This window comes from Eschrichtius robustus, chromosome 19 (genome assembly GCF_028021215.1).
Source record: "Eschrichtius robustus isolate mEscRob2 chromosome 19, mEscRob2.pri, whole genome shotgun sequence".
NCBI classification, from domain to species: domain Eukaryota; kingdom Metazoa; phylum Chordata; class Mammalia; order Artiodactyla; family Eschrichtiidae; genus Eschrichtius; species Eschrichtius robustus.
This window is the reverse complement of record NC_090842.1, coordinates 52868753-52895001: the sequence shown is the minus strand read 5'-3', so window position 1 is coordinate 52895001 and position 26249 is coordinate 52868753. Positions and strand designations below refer to the sequence as shown.

The following is a 26249-nucleotide window of genomic DNA, read 5'->3' as shown; positions in this document are numbered from 1 at the left end:
CGGTGACTTGTCAACTGCTGTCACACTCTTGAAATCACGTCACTTCCACTTGAGCTTTGGCCTGAGGGCAGTTAGACATGATGTTGTCAAGTGTCGAATCATATGGCCTTGTAAGAATTCGCCTGTTAGGCAACAGGCCTGCCTATAGTTATGAAACCCTTCTTCGTGATCTATTTTTAAGAATAAAAAATTTTAAAGGAGCCAAATGGTGCAAATTAGGTTTTAGTCATGTTGAGTCTGACGTTGCAGAGACCCCTGAGTGGAGGTTATGAATAGGCAGAACTAGACACACAAGTATGGTGTGCTGGGGGGGCTTTCAGGTTATAAGCATCCAAAACGTGGCATCTGGTGTATGGATGAGTATGGAATTGTGGGTTAGATTTAGGAGGTGGAATCTTCTGGTCATGGTGGCAACAAAAATGCAAGGAAAGAAAGGAGAGGGTGGGGGCCGAGGACCAGTTATCTTGCTCGGGCAAATGAGTGAGGATGATGGGCATCACAAGGACAGGAGAGCGAATACAGTGGCCATGAGGGGTGCCTGCAGGAAGATCAGGGTCTAGCAGGTGGCCAGATATTCCAAGGGGGAATGGATTTTAGATGGATGCTGAGGTTTAGCAGGAATGGAAGTAAAATTACAATAAGGCCTGGCCTAATGCTTATTCACCCCTCTGTGGACATACCAGGCTCTTGACCTGGTGACCATTGGTGATGAAGGGACAGAATGTGCAACACAGATGAGAAAATGATTGAGGGCATCAGACATCTGTGTGTAGTTATGACTGAGGTTGAAGCCAGGAACAGAGCCCGGTGGGAGGCCGTCAGAGCAGGATTGGGTGCCGCCCTTGCCAGTGGGTTAAGTCATGTCTCCCCTAAAAGATATGTGGAAGTGCTAACATGCAGCACCTCAGGATGTGACCTCACTTGTAATTAGTCTTTATAGAGGTAATTAAGCTAAAATGAGGTCATTAAACTGGGCCTGAATCCAATATGCCTGGTGTCCTCAGAAAAAGGGGGAAATGGACACGGAGACAGATACAAAGGGAAGATGATGTGAAGACACACAGAAAATGGCCAGGTGACTGGAGCAATACATCTACAAACCAAGGAACACCAGGGACTGCCAGCAAACACCAGAAGCTACACAAGGCAAGGAAGCATTCTCCCCTAGAGCCGTCAGAGAGCATGGTCCTGCTGACACCTTTATTTCAGACTTCTAGCTTCCAGAACTGGAGATAATAAATTTCTGTTGTTCAGTGTGTGGTACTCTGTTACAGCAGCACTAGAAAACTAATACAGGGACTTCCTTGGTGGTGCAGTGGTTAAGAATCCGCCTGCCAGTGCAGGGGACATGGGTTCGATCCCTGGTCCAGGAAGATCCCACATGCCATGGAGCAACTAAGCCCATGCACCACAGCTACTGAGCCTGCGCTCTAGAGCCCATGAGCCACAACTACTGAGCCCACGTGCCACAGCTACTGAAGCCCACGTGTCTAGAACCTGTGCTCCGCAACAAGAGAAACCACCACAATTAGAAGCCTGCGCACTGCAACAAAGAGTAGCCCCCGCTCGCTGCAACTAGAGAAAGCCCACGCACAGCAACGAAGACCCAACGCAGACAAAAAAATTAATTAATTTAAAAAAAAAAAGAAAACTAATACAGAAGGTCTTGGGCAGGATGAGATCCTGGTTGCATTTGCAAAACGCTCTCTGAATGCCAGGTGCAGAGTGATTTGTGGGGAGTCTATGGAGAAGGCTAGGGTGTGGGCCAGGGATTGGGTAGCACTGGTGTTGGGGGTTCATGGGGAAGGGGGGTCTAGAGTTATGAGGGAAGTGCAGTCTGAAGAGTGATATGCATGTAGGGAGGAAGTGTTAACTGTTGGCTCCAGGGGCCCTGGTATTGGGGATTGAAGAAGAAGACTGAGTTATGCTCTTGGTGCCACCAGGAGATGGGGTTGGGCCTTGTGTATTCATCGTGTCTTTTTATTTTCTGTATTTATGATGGGTTGACGTCTTGGGGGCCTTGCTGATCCTGGAGAGACTGCCCCTCCCAGAGCTAGCTAGTTCCTAGAGGCAGTAAAAAAGTTACCTGTGAGCAAGTCTTTGATATGCAAACCAACCAATCTGGGTCCATACCCCCACCCACCTCCTCTTAGCAGGCTCCTGCAGCCTAGGACACTATCCCCCTGCCCTAAATTGCCCCAGGGCCAGGTACTGGACAACTAAATGCCACCTCATAGCCCAGAACTTACCAAAATTATTCACTCTCCAATCCTAAACCTGCTCAGCTTGCCTACCCTGCTTTGCCCATTCCTTCCTGCAAAAACCACAATGGTCTCTGGCGCCTGTTTTCTTCTAACTCCTCTGCCTCCTGACCAACCCTGGTGCCTCCCCATGTGGCCCTGCATGGCTTGCTGTGCTCCTTCCTCTTGGGAGTTGTAAGTAATAAACTCTTCTTTCAAAGACAGTTTTCTCCATGTCTGTCATCTTACCATACCTGATAAAAACAAACCCCAGGTACATTTTAAAATACCCTGCCTACAAGGCCCAGAGCTTAGTTGGTGTCTATCTGCCTGCCTGTCTGTTGTCACTGTGGGTTAACACAGTGATCAATGGGGTATTAGTTGAGAGTGAGCACCAGTGTCTGGTATCTCCTCTGAATTGCGAAGTTGGGGAAGAATTTGAGCATGGGATGGATTATGGGAGGATGGACTGGGGCCCTGCGGATCATGGAATCAACTGCCCCCACACAAAGGGCTGTATGACCTTTGAGGATATTGCCATTTAGTTTGCCCTGGGGGCAATGGGGACAGCTTGATAAGGCTCAGAGAATCCTGTACTGTGAAGTGGTGCTGGACAACTTTGCACTTATGGCTTCACTGCATAAGGCCTTCACATCTACCCCAGTGACCTGAGCTGGTTTCTGCCTGTCCCCTTCTCCCCGGAGGCAGCTCTCATTCCCACAGCTGGAGCATGGGCACGTCTTCCTTCCCACTTTCCTGGCATATGTGCCAGGGTTCCAGGGCTGAGCTGCATGCACTACTCTAAGCAGTATAGTCCTCTATCAGCCCCAACAACTGCCACCCTGAAGCCCTGCAGATAAGGGGCGAGAGTCATTAATCTTGAGGTCAGCCTGGTGGATCCCAGGATCTGGCTTAGCCATTCCCTCCTTAGATAGTTGTCCAGTTCTGGGACAGTTCTGTGATTTGGGTTCTGCTGCCCCTTTCAGCTGACATTTCCTGGGTTTTGGCTGTGCCAGGAATTATAGGCACTGACATAGGCACTATTTGTCTGGGACCACTGGATTATTCCTGCCAGACATTCCTCAGAGGGGTTTGTTTGTTTGTTTTATTTTGTTTCATTTAGGTTTTCTTTCCTGTAGTCTATGGTAGAGTAGTTCACCTGGGCAACTTCACCTACCATATCTTTCCCTTAGGACTCTCATCTTCTAGGCCCCCAGCTGGAGTTGAAGGAACAGCCCTATGTGCCTGAGCAGAGCAAACATTACTGCAACTGTGGCAAGAGGTGCTCAAGGTGGTCCGGCCTTGCTGAGTGGGAGCTGGGGGACGGCATGACGTCAGGACTAGGTTCAAATCACACCAGCGACATGTCCCCTGTTCACTATTGTGTTCCAAAGCTAATGGCCATACCTCCTCTACATCATTCCTTCCCCATTCTTGAAACTTGACCACTTGTTATTTCTACTCTGACTGTGGGTCCCTGGCTGCACTCCCCACCCCCCTGCAGTCTCCACATCTCACCCTCTCCACTACTCACTCCTCAGGCCTCTCCAACTTGGCCTATGATTAATGTGTTGTGACTTGTGCACATTTCTGTTAGTAGTCCCTGGACACCAGCAACTCAGCTGTAATCAGATTTTCCTGGGGCCTGGTTCTGCACAGGGTTCGTGTGTTACCGGCAGCCCAGGCCCTGCTAAAAAGTGTTTACAGAGAAGTAACCTGAGAACCCTGCCTCTCCATCCAGTTCCATGTCCCATCCTTGTATCCTTGGCTTTGGTGAGTATGTGGCACTCTTAAGGCTGCCCCTAGATTCTGTGACCTTTAGAGGCTTACTAGGGCACAGCATCCCTTCCTTACCCTGACCTCAACACCTTCATCTTCCCAACAATCCCATGCACTCATTCCTGGGTCAGGCATATGTTTGTGATGGGCTGTTTCCTCCCACCAAAGTTAACAATTTCTCCAGCATGTCTCAGCTTTAGTGTTCTGGTACGGAGTGGAGGTGATGGGTCCCCTCCTGAGCATAGTAGGAGTGTCGCATGTTAGGAATCCCACTCAGTTAGGTCCTTCCACTCAGAAGACCTACCTCTGTGACATGCATGGTCTACTCTTGAAAAACATTTTGCACCTGGCTGGATACCAAGCCATACACCCAGGGCAGAGACCACACACTGGTGTGGCATGGGGAGAGGGTTCTGATTTAGTGTAAAACTTCACCAGCAACAGATGCAGCAGAATGTCAAGAAGTCCATCAGAATTCTGGGAGAAGGGAAGGGGCTCCTTTGTAACGAGCTGTAGAGATGACACATCAGAGAAACCTTTCAGATGCAGGGAGGTTGGGAGGAACTGCTTGGTCACATCAGGCTTTCTCCAGTGTCAGGTCACTCACCGGGGAATGACCAGGAAGGGGAGAAGCCTCACAGGAGCACCAAGTGTGCAGTGGCCTTTCCCACTGTGCACAGGCGTTACAAGCGAAGTGAATTTGGAGAAGCCTTCAGCTACAATTTCACACTTGGTCAGCACCAGAGAATCCATATTGGATAAAGGCCTTATGAGTGGCATAGTGTGGGGAATTCTTTAGACGGACCTCCACTCTCATTGCTCATCAAAGAGTTGACAATGAAGAGTTGAGTTATGAGTGCAGTGAAAGTGGAAAAGCAGACCTTACATTTCTGAAATAAACTCCTCTCCGTCTTGATGCACAATCCTTTTCATATATTGCTGGATTTGATTTGCTAAAATCTTATTGGGATTTCTGCATGGATGTTCATAAGGAATGTTGGTCTGCATTTTTCTTGTAATGCCTTAGTCTGGTTATGGTATCAACAGAATGCTAAGTTCACAGAATATTATTGGTTAAACATTCCCTACTCTTCCACTTTTTGGAAGAGTTTGTGTAGAATTATTACTTCTTCCTTAAGTGTTCGGTAGAATTCACAGTGAAGCCATTTAAGCCTGCAATTTGCCTTGTGGGAATGTTTCTAAATAGAAATTTAATTTCTATAATAGATATAGGGCTAAATAAATTAACTATATATTTTTTTCTTAACTGAGCTTTCATGGTTTGTGTCTTTAAAGGAAATTGTCCATTTCATTTAAGTTTTTCAATTAATGCCATAAAAGAAGTTCACGATATTCCTGTATTAACATTTAATATCCATAGAATCTATGGTGATGTCTGTCTACTCTCTCATTCTTGATTTCATAATTTGTGTATTCTCTATTTCTTGATAAAATTTGGCTAGAGGTTTATCAATTTTACATATCTTAAGGCTTTTAGTTTCAATGAGTTTCTCTAGTTTTTGTTTCTTTGTTTCATTGGTTTCCATTTTGATCTTTATTATATCCTTTTCCTGGTTTCTCTTATTTTTCTAATTTCTTAATGTGGAAACTGAGATCCATGATTTAAGACGTTTCCTTTTTAAAATGTGTTTAATGTGATACATTTCCCTTTAAATACTCTTTTAGCTGCCTCCCACAAATTTTGATATGTTGTGTCTTCAGTTCCATTCAGTTCAAAATACTTTCACAGAACAAATATCTTTAAAATTGATAAAGTCTCATTTATCAGTTTTTTCCCTTTTGTCCTGTGCAATCATGTCTAAGAATTCTTCATCTAGGCTTCACCATTTTCTCTATTTTTCTATAAATCTTTCATAGTTTTCCAGGTTCATCCACATTGTATAATTCCTTGTGTCATTCCTTTTTATAGCTGAATAACATTCCATTGTATGTTTATAGCACACATTGTTTATCCATCCATTGATAGAAATTTCAGTTATTTCCACCTTTTGGCTATTGTGAATAGTGCTGCTATTAACACTGTGTGAAAGTATTTTTTGAAGTACTTGTTTTCAATTCTCTGAGGTGTATACCTAGCCATGGAATCATATGCCATGTGGTAGTTCTATGCTTAACTTTTTGAGGAACCACCAAACTCTTTTTCCACAGCAGCTGACCCATTTTACATTCCCACTATCAATTTTTGATTTTTGCATGTTGATATTGTACCCTGCAACTTTTCTGAATACATATAGTTTTTCTGGTAGATTCTATGATACTTTCTATATTTAGAATCATGTCTTCTGTGCATAGAGGTAGTTTTACTTTTTCCTTTCCAAATTTAATGCTTTTTGTTTCTTTTTCTTGCCTAATTTCTGACTAAAACTTCTAGTACAATGTTGAATGATAGTGGTAAAAGCAGGCATCCTTGTCTTGTTCCTAATCTTGGGGAGAAAGCTTTCAGTCTTTCACTATCAAGTATAATTTTAACAGTGGCTTTCTTGTAAATACCACTTATCACATTGAGAAATTTTTCCTCTATTTCTAGTTTTCTGAGTGTTTATTACTATTATTGTTATTATAGAAAGGTGTTGGACTTTATCAAATGCATTTTCTTTGTCAATTGAGATTATCATGTCTTTTTTCTGTTTATTCATGTGGTCTATTGATTTTCTTTTTTCTTTTTTTAATGTTATTTTATTTTATTTTATTTATTTTTGGCTGCATTGGGTCTTCATTGCTGCACACAGGCTTTCTCTAGTTGCAGCGAGCAGGGGCTACTCTTTGTTGCGGTGCACAGGCTTCTCACTGCATTGGCTTCTCTTGTTGTGGATCACCGGCTCTAGGCATTCAGGCTTCAGTAGTTGCAGTGCATGGCCTCAGTAGTTGTGGCTCTCAGGCTCTAGAGCGCAGGCTCAGTAGTTTTGGCACACGGGCTTAGTTGCTCCACAGCATGTGGGATCTTCCTGGACCAGGGCTTGAACCCACGTCCCCTGCATTGGCAGGCGGATTCTTAACCACTGCCCCACCAGGGAAGTCCCCACTTGATATTCTTATATTGAACCACTCTTGCATTCCTGGGATAAATCCACTTGGTTGTGGTGTATAATCCTTTATAAATTTTTAAATGATGTTGGATTTGGTTTTCTAATATTTTGTTGAAGATTTTTGTATCTATTGATATATTCGTAAGGGATATTGATCTGTCATTTCCTGCTAATATCACTTCTCAGTGTTCTCGTTGGTAAAAGAGGGACAATGGACATTAAGGTACAAACTTCAGGAGGGACAGCAGAGTAAACAGAAGCTGACATCATGCAGTCCCCTGAAGGATGGAATAGTCTCACCAGTTTCAAAGGTGGGGAACAGCATTCCTGATAAAGGAACTAGCATATGCCAAAACCCCTGGGCTGAAAAGAGCTTGGTCTAGTGAAGAAAGCAAGTAAAGCCAATGTGGCTGAAGGAAGAAAGTGGAAGGCAGTGAGATACAGGGCACAGGGGGCTGGGGCACAAGTCTTCGTAGGTCATGATGAGAAGTTTGGATTTTATGTTAACTGCTCTGGGAGTCCATAGGAGGTTTTCAGTAGGATAGTGACATGATCTGTTTTTGAAATAATTATAGATTCAAAATAAGTCATAAAGATAGTAGAGAAGTCATGTTACCCTTCACTCAGTTTCTCCCCAATGGTTACTTCTTAGGTAATTAATTATTAGAACATCAAAACCAGGAATTTAACCCTCATACAATATGTGTACATGTAATACTACATCATTGCATCATGTGCAGAATTGTGTAACCACCACTGCAATCAAGATACAGAACCATTCTATCTCCATGAAAATCTCCCTCATGATATCCCTTTATCCCTTTATAGTCTCTCCTCCTCTCTCTCCCTCTCCTCTCTCTCACTTGCACACATACCGTTTTGTGCCTGGGTCTTAATCTTTACAGGTGACTGAGTGACAACACGGAGAGCTCAATGCCACTGATAGGAGCCTATAATGTCACTCATAGTTCCCCTGGAAACAAGAGGAATGGCATGCCATGCAGGGCCACTGGAGATTTTGGTCAGAAAACAGAAGCAGGAGCAAGAGATAGGTTTAGGCCACAGACTTTACTGGGGTTTCCATGAGAAAGGCAAGACAGAGCAGGGTAAACAATGTATATTCAGGAGGTATGGCTGCCCTTAAGAATTGGCTAGCCCTAGGAGGGGCAGCTCTGACTGGGGAGAGACTACCCCTCCCAGGGCTAGCCAATTCTTGAGGATAGCAAAGGACTCAGCCCAGAACATGCAAACTAACCAATCCAGAGCCATACCTCCTCTATGTGCCTGTGTGCCCCAGGAAGCAATATTCCTCTGCCTTAATCATTCCAGGGCCAGGTACGAGGCAACCAGCTACCACCCCTATAACTTAGAGCCCATTGAAATTATTCAAACTAGTTGAATATAAATTGTTTACCCTGCCCTGTCTGTTAGTTTGATAGGAATTGTATTAAAACTATATATCAGTCTGGGGAGAGTTGACATCCTTACTGTGTTCAGTCTTCCAATTCATTAACACAAAATCTCTTTCCATCTATTTACATCTTTAACATATTAAAGTATAGATTTATAAATTCCTTTACTTCCATTTGGACAATATAGTGGATTTAGAACAATTTCCCCACATTAAATTATGGGTTATTGAGGATATATATGGTAAGTTCATCTTTCTAACTCAAAAAGGAAATATAATGATTTCATATAGCTAATGAGTGGTTGTATAAATGCACAAACACACCTTTCTTGGATACTTATTCCTTTTATCATTGCAGAATTTTCAACTGGAATCACTTTACTTTGACCTTAAACATGATCTTTAGATTGTCATTTTGTGAGGGTTATTTTTCCATTAATTTCACATTTTTGTCCTTAAATGGTCTTATTTCACACTGTTCTTGGAAGGTACTTTGCTGTGCATAGAAATCTCAGCTGGCAGGGGTTTTTTTCCCAGTAGTTTATGTCCTTCCATCATGTCCTTGACTGGCAGTTGCACATCAGGTCTGGGTAGAAGCCACATTTAGCTTTGTTTTGAGCTTCCTGATCTTAGAGGAACAAAATCTGGTCCAGATGCGTAATATGACACATCACTCTGAGATTCTAAAATTTAGATGAGGTCAGAGATAGGACAGGGTTTTGGCTTGTCACATTAAGGAGTAAGTGAGAGTGTGGAATGTAGAGGATAAATAATAAAAAGGATACCTGATGACCAAATTAAAGGATTGTGCTAGAAACTGGCTGGGTGGTCATCAATCCATTTGGGGACCATGTGAATGAGTTGCGGGTAATGGAATATGGGCAGAAGTGATTGTGAAGCTGTCATCATTATGTTTTCTCATTTCTGCTCCATCCTCGGAATGCCTCTTTGGACTTAATGCTTTCACTTCTCACAACCCCCAGGATTTACTGCCATCTTCTTGTGGACTCTAAGTTTGGGTGATGGGTTGACAGTCCCTTGATGAGAACAAGACTTGGTGACCCTGAGACCCTGGGTGTTAGACGTGGCTGTCTCATGACCATTCATTTGTGCCTGGCTGCCCTGAGGGCTGGAAGGGTGAGGTCCTGGTTCCTATGAATTAAAGATGAAAAATAACGTCATCTTAACCAACAAACTAGAAACCATGTCAACTTGACTCTTCACTTAGGCCTGCAGGCAATTACTCCTGATGATGCTAAATTTTGAATCATGTGGCCTGTAAGGAAGTATCCCTTGGGCAATAGATTTACCTATATTATGAAACTCTGCTGCATGGACCATTAAAATAAAAACAAAATTACATGAGCCAAATGGTACAACACTATATTATGTAAAAGTCTTAAACACTACTTAGGAGGCTTCTTGTTGAGCCAGAGAGTCAATATATTTCATGTTTTGACAAATATCACCAATGACTCTGCAAAGAAGTATATCAGACTTATTCTCACAGCAGTGTATGCCAGATCCTTGTGAAGACATTGCCAATAATACTAATATAAAATAATAAAATGACAGCAAAAGCTCTAAGTACTTATCATTATGTTAGGCCTAGTGCTAAGCACTTTGTAGTTATCTCCCAGGAAGTAGATAGTTTTGTCTCATTCACTGGAATTTAAAGAGTCCAGTTCTTAACTGTGTTGGAGCATTAAAATCCCCTGCAGGGCTTAGGCACAGGTACACGGCCCCACCCAAGAGTACATGATTCAGTATGTCTGAAGTGGGGCCTTAGGACTTGTATTTGTAACAAATTCCCAGGTAATGCTGATGTGGCCTGTGGGTTGGAAACCACGGATTAGGGGAACACTTTAAATTACTATCTTAAAGAATAATATTCGAGCTTCCCTGGTGGCGCAGTGGTTGAGAATCTGCCTGCCAATGCAGGGGACACGGGTTCGAGCCCTGGTCTGGGAGGATCCCACATGCCGCGGAGCAACTGGGCCCATGAGCCACAACTACTGAGCCTGCGCGTCTGGAGCCTGTGCTCCGCAACGAGAGGCCGCGATAGTGAGAGGCCTGCGCATAGCGATGAAGAGGGGCCCCCGCTTGCCGCAACTAGAGAAAGCCCTCGCACAGAAACGAAAACCCAACACAGCCAAAAATAAATAAATAAATAAATAAATTTACAACAACAAAAAAAAGAATCTTCATTTTTCATTGTAAATCCTGGCTCAGAGAGGTGAAACGCTGCGGCAGGAGTACAGTGCGGAAGGTCAAGGCATGGGTCACGTGTTACAGACCTTTAAGGGAGGGGCATTGCCTGAAGGGACAAGGAAATCTGCGTGCCTTTAAGAAGAAACGAGGCCACGCCCCCTCGCTGGAACCGCAGGGTACAGTTTTCACAGAAAACAGGAAGTGAGCTCCCCAGTTCACCCGGATGCAGTCAGAAATTACGTTACCCACAAGGCAGTGCCTCGAACGTCGGCGGCGGGCGCTGAGTTAATGACGGACGGCCGAGGTGGGTGTGGCCTGCTGCAGCTTGCGCGGAGCTTCTGGCGTCGGGTCTTAGGGTGTCGTTTGGATGTGGCCGGTCTGTCCTTACGGGCCTTTATGGCTGGAGCACTGGGCATTGGCCGCTTCTCAGAAAAAGGTCAAGACCGAGCAAAGGACCGCGAGGAGAATGGGACCCACCTCTACGCTTTTGTATGAGCCGTGACCCCCGCCTCGAGCGGGTTGTCAGCCGAGCACTCTCCGAGCTCTGCCCCAGCTTTCGGTCTCCGCAGCTCCCGGAGGCGGCTCCCGGGAACTTGTGCGCATCCCACACCGCGGACACTCAGGTCCCAGGTGCCCCCGTCCAGGGCTGGCCTGAGGAGTCGGCTGAGCCCGCTGGACCGGCTTTTGTCGCCGTCTCTCGTTGTCCCGCTCTGCCCACTGGGCCCCATGGCGGCGCCGGAGCTGGTGAGTGGAGGGTTCCGCAGGCCCATGTGCGCTGGGGTCGCTGTCAGCACAGTTCCACTCGCTATGATATAGGGAATCCCGGGACCTTTCGCCTTTCCCTCTTAATACTCTCGGATCTGGAGGTCCAGTGAGAATGGGGTGTGGGAACCACAGTGCTAATCACTTCCAACCCAGGCTTCTGAATCCGGGCCAGGGGTTCAGGTGTTAAAAGGAGAGGCACTCATTTCTGGCTCTAACCTTGAGCTTGTCAATTGGCCTCCATTCCCTTGGCCTCCATTCCCTCGGGTCTAAAATTGGACTATTAACTATTTTTCTTTCTCGGTTGAGGGAACTGGAGAGGATATGCATGTGACGTGTGTCCTTCAGTGCTCAGCAGGACCCAGAGAGCATCACTCTCGATGTGGTTTCCAGAGAGGGACTCTCCTGGGCCTGCTATTATCTTAGTCTCACACCCAGGTGGAGTCTGACCCTCAGGCCTTCCTGCCTCGGGCCTCAACCCAGCTGAAAGCTGGGAGACTGGGATGAGAGAGCCCCTAGAGCAGAGGTGAGGTGGGAGCAGCGTTTTTGGAATTGCTGCTCCTCTAATAGGAGTAGAAGTTCCCTGGACAGACCAGAAGACAAGCCAGTCACTGAATTTATCTTTGCAGATGCCATTTGGGTACTACAAGTGAAGTTGGCTTGCCACTTATGGCAGTGAACCCATTTTCCTAGCACATTTACTTATATTTGAAAAGTGAATCCATTACAGTATTCCTTAATGACAATGCATAGGAATGTTGTGTCTCAAGGTATGTAAACACATGGACAGGCCTTAAGTTATTCTGCAGCATGCCACCTTGTTTGCTCTAATCATAGCTCTGATCACCTTCAGAACTTCTCTTATTTACCCATTTTTCCTCACCTGACTTGCTCCCTAACTTCATTCCAGCCTTGTTCCACCTCCACTCAGAGAGGTCTTCCCCAGTTGCCCCATCTAAAGTCTCCTGTATCATAAAGTCTCCCATAATCTTTGTAGTCATTTCACTCACTTTTGGGTTTTTTTTCGGAGCCCTTAGGGCCATATGACTTTATCTTGATCGTTTATTTAGTTTCTTGTCAAGGATCTTTCCTTGACAAGAGTGTGAGTCCTGTTCTCTGCTTTATCCCCAGGCTTAGAAGAGTGCTGGCCCTGTACCAGGTGTTCAGTAAGCAGTTGATGAATGAAAGATTCTACCGTCTGGGGCTCCCATCATACTTAAATCTAACTCCCCCACCGTGGCTGAACCAGAGGGACCTGGTTTCAAATCTTGCCCCTTCTCATTAGACATATGACTCTGGGCAGCTTGACTTTGAGTCCCCATTTGCTGATTGTGAAATGGAGACAGTGATGGTGTTTACCCCATGGGCTGCAGGAGGATTAATGAAATTCACAAATACACACTGAGCACTGACATGTGCTGGGCACTGCAGTGTTTGCTTTATAAACATTTTCACTTAAATTCCCACAACAACATAGTGAAGTTGGTACTATTATTGTATTAATGTGGAAATTGAGGCTCAAAGAAATTAGCATGAAAAGGCTGGATTTAAGCCCCAGGAAGTCTAGCTCCAGACCTAGAGACTTTTAGTTGCTTTAACACAGCATCTAAAGCCCTTAGGTGCAGGCAAACAGTGCAGACCAGTGAGGCGCAGCTGCTGCTGCTGTTATCGTCACTTGAATTACAGTAATGGACTCACAGTCCACACAAGATTACCATTGTTTTGTGTCACTCTCCAGTGGATTCCCACATAGGCGGCTTTTCTCTCCTGCACCTTTGTATTCTGTCAAAGGCACCATCTACCTCCCTCCTGAGCCCAGCACAGACCTAGGTTCTCAGGAGATACTCAGTGATTCAGGCCTTGGGTCTCTCTGGACTTTTGCCACTAACCAAGCAGTAGACTCGTACAGGCACCCCACCACCTCTGTTTGACTTTCCAGGCATTGGTATCATTTGAAGATGTGGCCGTAACCTTCACTGGGGAGGAATGGAGACATCTGGACCTGGCCCAGAGGACCTTATACCAGGAGGTGATGCTGGAGACTTGTGGCCTCCTGGTCTCACTGGGTAAGGCCTCACCTGTGTGGTACCCACAGCCTCTTTCATTCCACTGTCTCTCGCTAAGCATGGCTGGTTGAGAAGATTTGAGGAACCTGCCTTCCCTTCTCCCTCCAGCCCCAGCATGTTCTTATCTAACCTTCTCTTGCTTGGTTTCCTTGTCTGCATCAAGGATTGTTGTATAACAAACGTAGTTCTTCTCAACACTTTTACCCAAGTGTCCAACATAAGCTGACCTCAGTCTGACATCCTTATTCCAGATTCCCATGATCTGGAATTCAGCTTGATTGTGTCAGATGTCCTCACAGCCCAGTTAACAGGACCTGTGGTTAATGGGACGTTCTCTGAGAACATGGTGAATTAGACAGACGGGAAGCTATTTGTCATCAGTGCTACTGGTATCTTTCTAAGCAACACAATCTCAGCTAAAAGGCTTCTTTGACCCCTGGTGCCTGCACAGTCATCCCTTATGTCCTAAGGCCTGTGCCTTGCTTCTCTGAGGCTATGGGAGTTAATTTTAGAGAGTACACAGACATGTTTTCAAATGGCATTGATGGGCATCTGAGAAGGCTATTTCTTTTTCCCTTCTCTTTCCTGCCTCTTGACTGTTGTTGAGAGAGTCTGGGCTTAGTGCTGAGTCTTTAGCGTTCACATGGCTGTTGGCTGGATTCCCCTTCAGCAGAAAGAACAGCCGCAGGACTCACAGACTTGAGTCGGCAGCATGAGCTTGCTGGGACCATGATTATTTTTGTTTTATCATATTTTTATAGTAACCTTCCACTTAGCCCCAGTGAACTAATATCCTTAAAGTGCTTAGAATAGAACTGGGAACATAGCAAGTGCCACACATGCATTTGTTATATATAATAAATTAATAAATCCCGAGTGTTCTGCCACCTAAACCTTAAATGTCCACTTTACCCAGAAATGGTTACCTCTGACAGGGCTCTCCCAGCCTTGTGTCCACATAGTCTCTCCCAGGAGGTCAGTCATCAGGGAAGTAAATCCAGTGTTATTTTATGACAATTGTGATTAGTTGTTGAAAGGAGACATCTGGGGAATAGTATTCCAGGTGGAGGGACCAACACGAGGCAAGTCCCTGAGGGGTCAGGGAGCTCAGGTCTAACAGAGGCGAAGGAATATCTGGTTCACCTTTTCCACGGCCACATCACTGACCTTGGTGCCAGGCGTATGGCAGACATCAGTGAACATTTGCTCAGTGACAGCTGGGTGCATTCTGGCTTGCAGTACAGGATTTTCTAATCAGAGTTTCTGTGGTCCTGGTGTCTAAGTCATTGACTTCTCTCCAGAGTCCTCCTGTCCCTTAGCCTTCAAATTTGGCAAAATATATTTGGCTGCATGTACCAGAAAACCACCTCATACAGGTTTCACCCTGAAAAAAGTTGATTACTTCACCTAATGAGAAGCCCTGAGGTGGTGCTGGCTCCTGGGTTGGTATCTACCAACCCAGTTCTCTCTGTTTGTCTGCTTTCTCTCCTTGGTCCAGATCATCAGGCCAGCATCCTTGAAGTGGCCACAGGATGATGCAGCAGCAAGTAAGGCAGCAGGTCCCCACATTCAGCCCTGTCTTCCCAACCTGGATTGAAGGCTTTTTCTTCAGAATGGGTAGCAATTTTAGGTCATGGCCTACCTCAGATAACTGTAGCAATTTTAGGTCATGGCCTACCTCAGATAACTGACTATCAGTTGAGTTAGTCTAGTGTTTTTAGCCATCCTTGGGCACCAGAATCACCTGGGGAGCTTTGAAAACAACCAGAGCTCAGTTTTTATGCCCAGAGATTTGGTTTAATTTGTTCTGTGTTTAGAATAGGCGTGTCTAAGTAGTTCTGATGCATGGGAAGGTTGAATCTTATTGATTTAATTAGGGAAAACCTCTGGAAGGAGTCATCCCCTTTCTGGGGTTTCATGGTGGTGTGTTAAAGGTGTACACTCCAGTATACTTGAGAGTTTTCCTTTTGTCTTTACCTGTATACCCATGCCCCATTTATTTCTCCATGCACAGGGCATCCTGTTCCCAAACCAGAGCTGATTCACCTACTGGAGCATGGGCAAGAACTAAGGACAGTGAAGAGAGGCCTCTCCAGAAGCACCTGTACAGGTGGGTGGCATGGCAGCTGGCAGACTACCAGGGAATGACTGTGTCTGAATTTCCATGGGCAGTTTCTTTTTGCAGCCTTCCTGGGGTCTTAGGTGGTCATGGAACACTTTGAACTGTGTTTCCTCTGTCTTCCCAATCCCAGCACACTCTTTGCCTTTACTAGGGTTGAAATGTGGTATACTGGGTAAGAGATGGGCTGTAAACTTGGCCACTTACTAGCCTCATGACCCTGGGGAAGTTGCATGATCTCCCTGTGCCTTTGACATCAACTCAAGGCTGAGTTGGTGCTACCTGCTATAAGAGATAACTCCAAAATCTTGGTGGGTCAACTGGTTAAGACTGTTTCTCATTTGTGCCATGGTATAATGTGGGTCAGTAGGGGAGCTCTGTACCACATATCTATTCAGGGACCCAGGTGTATTCTATTGTCAGTATGTGGCTGTAAGGTGGCCCTGGCATCATCCAGCTGGGCAAGAGGAACAGGAGAGAAGGGGAGTAGTCATATCCACTTGCATACACAGTCACTTCCATTCACATTCCATTGACAAGAACTGGGCATTAGGCTACGTGTTTTGTCATAGAAATGTGGTTTAGCTTTGTGCCCAAGGACAAAATACCAGGGATATGATGAACATATACTCAGTTTGCTAAACTTAGCTTATATTAGAAAAAGATAGAGTAATAATAGTTTCTGCATCACTGTATTGTTTGGGAATGTAATTAGATAACTTGAAACTGCTTATTAGGACATTGCCTGACCCAAAGTTAGTGGCTTAATAAATTTACCTACTAGTAATATTCATATATTATTACTCATAATGAATAGAGAACAATGTGGAAACTTCCTTCCAGATTCAGAAAAGACAGTCCTTTCTTTTTCTGCAGATTACTACCTCCAACTATACTTTGCATTCCCACTCTTTTCTACCTGCATCCAATCATTTATTTATCTATACATCCCTGCATGCATCCATCCTTCCATTTGTAAATGAGATATTCAGAACAGTCCCTAGCCTTGTCATCTTCTTACCCTCCTGTCTTGTAAAACCTCAAGGGGACATTTGCCTTTGTCAGCCCCACTTCAAGTGTGTGGATAGCACTGACGCAGATTCGTGATCTCTCCCCTCTAGGGTTCCTTCAGGCTGCTCAGCCAGTCAGTGAGTATCTCTGGCCAGCGCATCCTCAGCCCTGCTGAGTCTGTCTCAAGCCTTCACCCCTTCCCGCAGTTCTCCATCTTCGCTTGAATGTTTCAAAGGCACTTCACACCCATCATGCCTAAAAAGGACCTCATGATCTTGCCCACTCCTCTCGTCTCCCCATTTCAGTGCATGGCCTTGCCATTCACTAAGTTGAGAAAGCCAAAAACAAACTTGAACAACCCCTCAACACCACCATTTTCATCATTCCCAATATCCAGCCGTCCCTGAATCTTGATCATATTTCATCATACGTTTCTCCTGAATCCATCATCTCCACCAATTCCATCAGTTCCAGCACTATCACCCTAGTCCAGGCTATAATCATCTTTTGCCTGCATGATGCTAACAAATTCCTAACTGGTCCCTCCTGTATCTGCTCTGTGCCTCTGATCAGCTTTGTGTCTTACATCCACTTCCCCGTCTACTCACACCTTATTCCAAATACCATCACCTCCCTAGCCACTGAGATCTCAGCATATGACCTAGCTCATTTTGAAAATAAAGGCCATTCACTTGTTTTTCTTGCCTTTTAACCCTTACTGATTTATCCCTGTGGCTTCCTTCTCACCTCTCAGAAGAGTTCTCATCCCCGGCCATGGCTAATTCCCCAAGCAGCGTCTAGGTCATACCTTCACCTACCTTCTCAGGTGTATTAGTTATCTATTGCTATATAGCAATATTAAAACTCACTCATTATTTAATATTAAAATATCACTCATGTATTATCTCTCATCTGTGGATCAGAAATCCAGGCACAGCTTAGCTGGGTCCTCTGCAAAGCTGCAATCGTAGGCAGCTTACAACATGTCAGCTTACTTCTTCAAGTCAAGTAATGGTGTGAGAGACTCCAGCAAGAGAGATGTTACACATATACTTTATCTCTTACATCTTACATTCTGTCACCTTTGTTATATTCTATTCTTTAGAAGTAAATAAGGGTCCTGCTAGGATTCAGGCAGAGGGTATCAAAACTGTGTGAACACCATGAGGCAGGGATTATGGGAAACCATACATGAGTCTGTCCACTGCATCAGGGAATGTGCATCTTCATTTATTTCCTACCTCTTGTATATCTCCATCTTCTCTCTACTCAACGTAAAACACGTGGTCAAGTTGCTGACACTTGAGGGAAACATTTAAAAAAAAAATGCTCTTGGCTCTCCAATACCCTCCAAAAGTTGTAGACTCTATTTCAGCTGAACTACCAAGCTTCTTTGAGGACTTTTCTCATTCTCAGAAGAGACATCTACACAGACCTCCCCTTAACTATTTTCTGTAATTTTTGTACTGAGGGGTAATTTACACATAGTGAATGTACAAATCTTAAAGTTCATCATTATGAAATTTTACATATATATAAGCCAGAGTATCCACCACACAGCTCAAGAAATACAGTATTTCCAGCACCTCTCAGGCTTTTTGTGCTTCCCTCCTTATTAATATCCCCTTCTACAAAAATAACCAGTGTTTAGACTCTGTCACCATAGATTAGTTTTGCAGGTTTATAAATGGAACCCCACAGTACACAATATTGCCATGTCTGTCTTCTTTTGATAATCATTATGACTCTGGAATTCACCCTTGTGGTTGCATATATTTGGGAGTTAGTTTCTCGCTGTGCAGTATCTCAATGAATTAATAGATTATATATACCTGTTTTCCTGTTGATGGACATTTGGCTTGTTCTCCATTTTTGGAATATTATGAAGAATGCTGCTATGAATATTCTTGATCATATTTTTTGCTGGCTATAAGCATGCATTTCTGTTGGGAGTATACATACGAGTGGACTGGTTGGATCATGGTGTAGTTACATGATTAGCTTTAAAAGAAGCCATCAATCAGTTTCAAAGTGACTGCACCGTTTCACATTCCCACCAGCCATGTGTAAGAGTCCTCATTGCTTCAGATACTAGTGAGCAGGTGGTATCTGCCCCTTTACTCTTTGAGTAGGGGTATTTCTCAGCACCACACTACTAAAAATGTTCTTACAGGTTATTGTTGACATTCTGATTGACAAATGCAACAACTGTGATAATGATAAGAGACAGTGGTCTAAAATTTACAGAACACTTGCCATGCACTGTGATGATTGATTTACATACTTTTTCTCATGTAACCTTGTTATGAACTGAATGTCTGTGTCCTCCCAAAATTTGTATGTTGAATCCCTAACACCCCAATGTGATGAAATTAAGGTGTGGGGCCTTTGGGAGGTGATTGGGTTTAGATGAGGTCATGAGGATGGAGCACCCATGATGGGATTAGTGTTCTCATGTGAAGACAAAGAGACCATGGCCTTTCCTAGGTGTGGTGTGTGGTGCTGGGTGTGGTGGGGAAGAGAAGGAGAGTTCTCTGGTGTCTCTTCTTTTTTTTTTTTTTAATATTTATTTATTTATTTATTTGGCTGCGTTGGGTCTTGGTTGCGGCACCCGGATCTTCGTTGCCGCATGCAGGATCTTCGTTGCAGCATGCAGGATCTTTAGTTCCGGCATGCAGGATCTTTAGTTCCGGCATGTGGGAATCTTTTAGTTGTGGCATGCAGAATCTTTAGTTGTGGCATGCAGGATCTTTAGTTACAGCATGAGGGATCTTTCGTTGCAGCATGCGGGATCTAGTTCCCTGACTAGGGATCAAACCCGGGCCCCCTGCATTGGGAGCGAGGAGTCTTAACCGCTGGACCACCAGGGAAGTCCCCTGGTGTATCTTCTTATAAGGATACTAATCCTCTCAGGTCCCTACCCTTATGACCTCATTTAACCTTAATTACTTCTGTAAAGTCCCTATCTCCAAATACACATTGGAAGTTAGGGCTTCAACACATGAATTTTGGTGGAACACAAACATTCATTCCATACCAAAATTTGTTTTTTGAGTAAATACAGGGCTATTCAGATATTCTGTTTTTTCTTGCATCAGTTTTGGTAATTTGAGTCTTTTAAGGAGTTTGTCCACTTCATCTAATTATTCTATCCATTACTTTTTAAGATGGTTTCATCTCAAAATGGTAAATTTTATGTTATGTATATTTTACCACAATTTAAATTTTAGGTGTGTATTGTACATATTTTTATAATGCCATTAAAAACTGACATTCTCAAAAAAATATTGTTCATCGTACTCGTGTATGTTTTGCTTTTTTATTTGACTATTATAAAAAGTATCCATTTATGTTGTTGTATAGGATTTGTACTTTTCATTTAACAGTACATTACTGAGATTCATGATGCATGAAGCTATAGTTTACTCATTTTTTTCTTCTGTAGTTATTTATATGAGTATAACACAATGTATTCATCCATTTTCATGGGAATTTTCTTGTTTCTAATTTTTTGTACCCACAAACAATACAGCCATGAAAATTCACATGCATGTGTTCTCACAAACATGTGTAGGAATTTCTCTTAGTAATATTCCTAGGACTAGAATTTGGGGATTATAAGTTAAGCAAAAGGAGAACTTTACTAGATGATGCCCTGTTGTTTTCTAAAATGGTTATTTATACCCACTTACACTTCACCTGCCTTGTATGAACAATTCCATGGATCCATACCCTCTCTAACACTTGATAAGTTTTTTCAATCAGGTGAATATAAAATGGTCTCTCATTGTGGTCTTAATTTGCCCTTCCCTCATATCTAAGAAATTTGAGTTATCTCTTCATATGTTGATTGGCCAATATACATCTTCTGTGAAATATCAGTTCATAATACTCTCAGTTTTCATTTTGGATGTGGAGTGTTGAAGTCCCCAGCTGTAATTATAGTTTTGTCTATTTCTCCTTTCAACTCAGTTTTTGGTTTGTATATTTTGAGGCTCTTATATTTGGTACATAAAGATTTAGGATTGTTATGTCTTCCTGGTGGATTAATCTTTTTATCATTATATAATGTCCCTCTTTGTCCCATTTTCTTTGTAGTCTGTTATCTGATGTTAATATAGTCCTGATGTTAATATAGCCATCTTTCTTTGTTTACCTTTTTAAAAATTATATTTAGTTTAGTCAGATTGATTAGTCTTTTATAAAGAATGCTTCTGTATGTTTATGAAATCTTCCTTTTTCCCAAGATCTAAAAGATAGTCATTTTCACTATTTATTAAAAGTTTTTAATCTTTAGCTTCTGACAGTTAAGTCTTAATCAGTCTGGAATTAATTTTTTGTTTTGTACAAGGTAGAAATACAATTTCATTTTCTTCCATTGTGGCAAATAATTTCTCTACATCCATTTACTGAATACAGTCAAGCCCCCTACATATGACCAAGTTCTGTTCCAAGAGCGCGTTTGTAAGTCCAATTTGCTTGCAAGTCTGACAAAGTTAGCCTAGGTACCCAACTAACACAATTAGCTATATAGTACTGTACTGTAATAGGTTTACAAGACTTCTCACACAAGTAATACATAAAAAACAAACACAAACAAAAAAATAAAACATTTTTAATCTTACAGTACAGTACCTTGAAAAGTACAGTAGTATAGTACAACAGCTGGTATACAGGAGCTGGCGTCGAGTGAACTGGCAAGAAGAGTTACTGACTGGAGGAGGTGGGAGATGGTAGAGCTGAAGGATCATCAGCAATAGGAGATGGAGGGCAAGCTGCAGTTTCACTCACGCCTGACATTGATGGCACAGGTTCTGATTCCATGCTGGATTCAATTCTGTCTACCCTCTTGAAAAAAACGATCCAATGATGTCTGGATAGTAGCTATTTTTTTCTTGTCATAGATGACACGGTAGCACTGGATTGCATTCTGAACGGCTGCTGCAACCTTTGTGTACTGTTCTACGTTTGGGTCCTGTGCCTCAGAAACTAACAGTGCCTCCTCAAATAAAGAAAATCCCCTTGCCATTTCCTGCGTCGTGAATCTCTTTGGTTCTTCAGTTACTTCTTCCTGTTGTCTCTCTTCATTCTTTCTCTGAGCCTCCAGTTCCATCCAGTCTTCATTAGTAAGCTCCATGTTCGCATCTTTGAAAGTTCACAACTTGAAGGTTCGTATGTAGGGGACTTCCTCTATTCCTTCCTTTTTCCACTAACGTCTCTGCTGCTTTTGCCATAAATCAAAGTTCCATATATACATTTCTGAGCTCCCAGTTCTGTTCTTTCCTTTGACAATTTGACAGCTTATCTTATATCTATGCTACATCACACTGCCCTGGTGTATATGATTTCATCATAATCCTAATTCCTCAAAGGGCAAGTCCCCTTGCTTTATTCTTCTTCAGAGATATCCTGGTCTCTCTGTTATTTTATATAAATTCCACAGTCAGCTTGCCAATAACCATGAAAAACCCTACTGGGATTTATCTGAAGTTGTATTAAATTTATAGATGAATTTGAGGAAAATTGGCAACTTTATGTTATTAATCTCTTTTCATATAAATCTTCATTAATGTGATATGTTTTCTGGTTTACTTCATCTAAATGTTGTCTACTTTGAGTCTGTTCACCTAGTCTTTACTAGATATAGTAGACTCAATATGTGCACCCAGTTGCTTATCACTGCCCCCGCCCCAACTTTCACACACTCCAAAATCCTAAGATTTTGTTTCTCCTCTTTCCCTGCCTCCCTCTCCACCATCCTGTCATCCTCTTCTCTTTGCCTGGCATTCAACATTCTCTGAAAACCCCGAACCTTTGTACTTTCAGTCATCTGCTACAATTTTTCTCCTAATTCCTCTGTCAGGGAATTCCTACTCATCTTTAGAAATAAACGCGTGTAGCACCTTGTCCAGGTAGCCTCCACTGACCTCTTTCTGTCTTCCATCTGGGCCAAGCTAGGTCCACCTTCCCTGTGCTGTCATAGCACTATGAGATGTTGGAACACAGTCATTATCATTACTTTGTCCACCCTCCCCCATTCTGGAGAGTGAGGAGGAGTCTCCACTCCAGATTTTCTATTCTGCACCAGATTTTCCTCCTGGGTTACCTTTTAAAGATGTCAAGAGTCCAAGGATCAGTAAAGAAAGAAATTGTAAACCTGGGTTTAAAAGATATAAAAATGCCATAGACAGTAGAGGCTTTATTTTCACCTTCATTCTTCCACTAAAGTGGTAATTTATTTTGTTCTGTGTTGACATCACTAATAGGCACCTTTTTTATATTGGATTTCCTTCAGGTGAAAAAGCAAAACCTGAGATCACAGAGCTTACTGCTTCTCAGCTGGTCCTCACTGAGGGAGCCCCTTTTGAGGAACGAGTGACACATGGAGCCTCAAGGCGTTCCAGGCTGGAGCAAGCAAGGGATCAGGAAGAACTGTCAGAAATGCAGGAAGGGAACTTGAGGCCAGGAACAGACATCCACAAGGAGACATGCCCTAGGAAGTTGAGCCATAAACATGATGACTTTGAGACAGATGATAGTCTTTATTTAAGGGTTTTACAGGAGGGAGTCACTACACAAGATGCTCTGCATGAACGTGATTCCCAAGAACCAGGAAGAGACCCTGTTATTGATGCAAGGAATAATCTCTACAAATGCAAGGAATGTGGAAAAGGTTTTAGCAAGAATTGGGCCCTTGTACGGCATCAACAGATTCACGCTGGAGTGAAGCCTTATGAATGCAGTGAATGTGGGAAAGCCTGTCGTTATATGGCAGACTTCATTCGACATATGAGGTTTCATACTGGGGAAAAGCCATACAAGTGTATTGAGTGTGGGAAGGCCTTCAAACGCAGGTCTCACCTCACAGAGCACCAGCGTATTCATACTGGAGACAAACCCTATGAGTGCAAAGAATGTGGTAAAGCTTTCACCCACCGCTCCTCTTTCATCCAGCATAATATGACTCACACTAGAGAAAAGCCCTTTTTGTGCAAAGAATGTGGGAAAGCTTTTTACTACAGCTCTTCCTTTGCTCAACACATGAGGATTCACAGTGGAAAGAAACTTTACAAGTGCAGTGAATGTGGAAAGGCCTTTACTCACCGCTCCACTTTTATCCAGCATAATATGACCCACACAGGAGAAAAACCCTTTTTGTGCAAAGAATGTGGAAAAGCTTTCTGCCTGAACTCATCCTTCACTCAGCACATGAGGATTCACACTGGAGAGAAACCCTATGAGTGCAGCGAATGTGGAAGGGCCTTTACTCACCGCTCCACTTTCATTCGGCATAAGAGGACCCATACTGGAGAGAAGCCCTTTGAGTGCAAAGAATGTGGGAAAGCCTTTTGTGACAGCTCTTCCTTAATTCAACACATGAGGATTCACACTGGTGAGAGGCCCTATGAGTGCAGTGAATGTGGAAAGGCCTTTACACACCATTCTGTTTTTATCCGACATAATAGGACCCACAGTGGAGAAAAACCCTTGGAATGTAAAGAGTGTGCAAAAGCCTTTTACTATAGCTCTTCCTTTACTCGCCACATGAGGATTCACACTGGAGAAAAGCCTTATGTATGCAGAGAATGTGGAAAGGCCTTTACCCAACCTGCAAATTTTGTTCGGCATAATAGGATCCACACTGGAGAAAAACCCTATGAGTGCAAAGAATGTGAAAAGGCCTTTTGTGACAACTTTGCCTTAACTCAACACATGAGAACTCACACTGGAGAGAAACCCTTTGAATGTGGTGAATGTGGGAAGGCCTTCAGCCATAGTTCATCCTTCATTCACCATCGAAAGATTCACACCAGAGTTTAAAAGATGTAACAAGGCCTTTTGCAAATGTGTTCACTTCAGTCAATTTTAGTGAACTCATACTGGTGAAATACCTTTCCTTTTGAGTATAACTATTCAGGGAAGTCTTTTGGCCAGAGAAATAATCTTACTCAGTATCTGAAGAGAAACATCATAATTGTCATCTCTCTGAAAGCTTTTTGTGGCAGGTCATCTAAAGGGTCATACTAGAAATTGACCCAGCCTGCAGCTCTACACTACACCTGAGAATCATCCACGAGAGAGACTCAGTGGTTGTCATGCATCTGGGGAAAATGTCAGCAACAGTTCTTCCTATGTTTATACTATAAATCCATCTCAAGAGTATTTTAAAAGAACAAAGAGATGTAGAAGAGGAAGGAAAGAGATACACATGTGTGGCTGCTTTCTGATTTCCCTGCCAAGCTATGACAATTTGTCATTTGTGTGTGTGCGTGTGCAGAAGGGATGAAGGGGGAGAGATCAAAAGGCCTCATCACCTTTATGTTTTCTTATATATCCACAGTCAGGAGAATTGGACCATTGGGGCAGCTCTGCTAACATTTATTAAAAGTTCTTTGTTACAAAACACTGTCACGTCTACCCTTGAATATAAGGCCTGAGTCATGAAATACATATACATACACACCTACATATGCAGTCAATTCTTCTAATTCATGGTAGTTATAGTCTATAAATTCACCACAAACACTGAACTAGTGAATATTGAACCATTGCTCCTAGTGGCAATACAGGTTTAGGTTCCTGTGAGCCTCTGTTCACATTTTCATCAATCAATACATAATCTTTTAATTTATTAAAAACATTTTTTTTGGCTGCATTGGGTCTTCGTTGCTGTGCACGGGCTTTCTCTAGTTGCGGCAAGCGGGGGCTACTCTTCGTTGCAGTGTGTGGGCTTCTCATTGCGGTGGCTTCTCGTTGTGGAGTACAGGCTCTAGGCATGCAGGCTTCAGTAGTTGTAGCATGTGGGCTCAGCAGTTGTGGCTCGCGGGCTCTAGAGCGCAGGCTCAGTAGTTGTGGCACACAGGCTTAGTTGCTCTGCGGCATGTGGGATCTTCCCGGAGCAGGGATTGAACCTGTGTCCCCTGCATTGGCAGTGGATTCTTAACCACTGCGCCACCAGGGAGGTCCCAATACATAATCTTTTATGGAATTTTTTTCTGTTTTTAAAGACACCTTATTTAATAAATGTTTCTTATAAGTTACATCCAATATTTCATTATAATAAAAAATATTTTAATTATATCATTTTTGTGTATTCTATTATTGTACTGCTTTAACTCAATCATACACACAAACAATACACATATACAGTACTCATAAAATAAACATGTAAACACTATACAGTACACTGCTCTACAGTACAGTCATGCAAAGAAAGTCCTAGAAAAAATTAAAAATTAACCAAAATTAAAAATATTAACTAAAACGCTGATTTTGATAGAACTGCAGGATGTGTGATGGGGCAGTGCACTGAGTGGATTAATCTCCTGACCTTGGTTTAACCCAGGAAAACCAAAGGAGAGTTTGTTGCCTTGTTTTGCCATCTCTTCCAGGTCTTTGTTGGTGGGTTCCACTTCCTTCTCTGCCAAAATTTCTTCCACGTCTTCCGTCATGTCATTGAAGCCTTTTTTACTTATATGCCATGTGATATGCATTATGTGTTTGACACTGTCCTTTATATTTTCTGTAACACCTTCAAAGCCTTTGAAATTTTTCAGGCAGTCTGGCCAAGCATTTTCCTAACAGTTAATGATAGTAGTCTGC

The 26249-nt window shown here is 43.2% G+C and overlaps 1 protein-coding gene across 2 annotated transcripts; it reads left to right on the top strand.

Moving 5' to 3' along the window:
• Positions 1-11186: 11186 nt before the first annotated feature.
• On the top strand, positions 11187-25947 carry ZNF599 (zinc finger protein 599). 2 transcript variants are annotated; one of them, XM_068529255.1, is made up of 4 exons: positions 11187-11432; positions 13390-13516; positions 15531-15626; positions 22942-25947. In XM_068529255.1, the coding sequence occupies exons 1-4, from the start codon at positions 11415-11417 to the stop codon at positions 24465-24467; spliced, it is 1767 nt and encodes a 588-aa protein (XP_068385356.1). In that variant the 5' UTR covers positions 11187-11414; the 3' UTR covers positions 24468-25947. The 2 variants fall into 2 exon arrangements, with proteins under 2 accessions (XP_068385356.1, XP_068385355.1); XM_068529254.1 differs by lacking the exon at positions 11187-11432 and adding an exon at positions 11509-12220.
• The last annotated feature ends 302 nt before the right edge of the window (positions 25948-26249 follow it).

Excerpts from the sequence above, each read along its gene's own strand:
- ZNF599 (XM_068529255.1), top strand. Across the intron at positions 13,517-15,530 it reads TGGCCTCCTGGTCTCACTGG|GGCATCCTGTTCCCAAACCA; the intron begins GTAAGGCCTCAC and ends CTCCATGCACAG. Across the intron at positions 15,627-22,941 it reads CTCCAGAAGCACCTGTACAG|GTGAAAAAGCAAAACCTGAG; the intron begins GTGGGTGGCATG and ends GATTTCCTTCAG.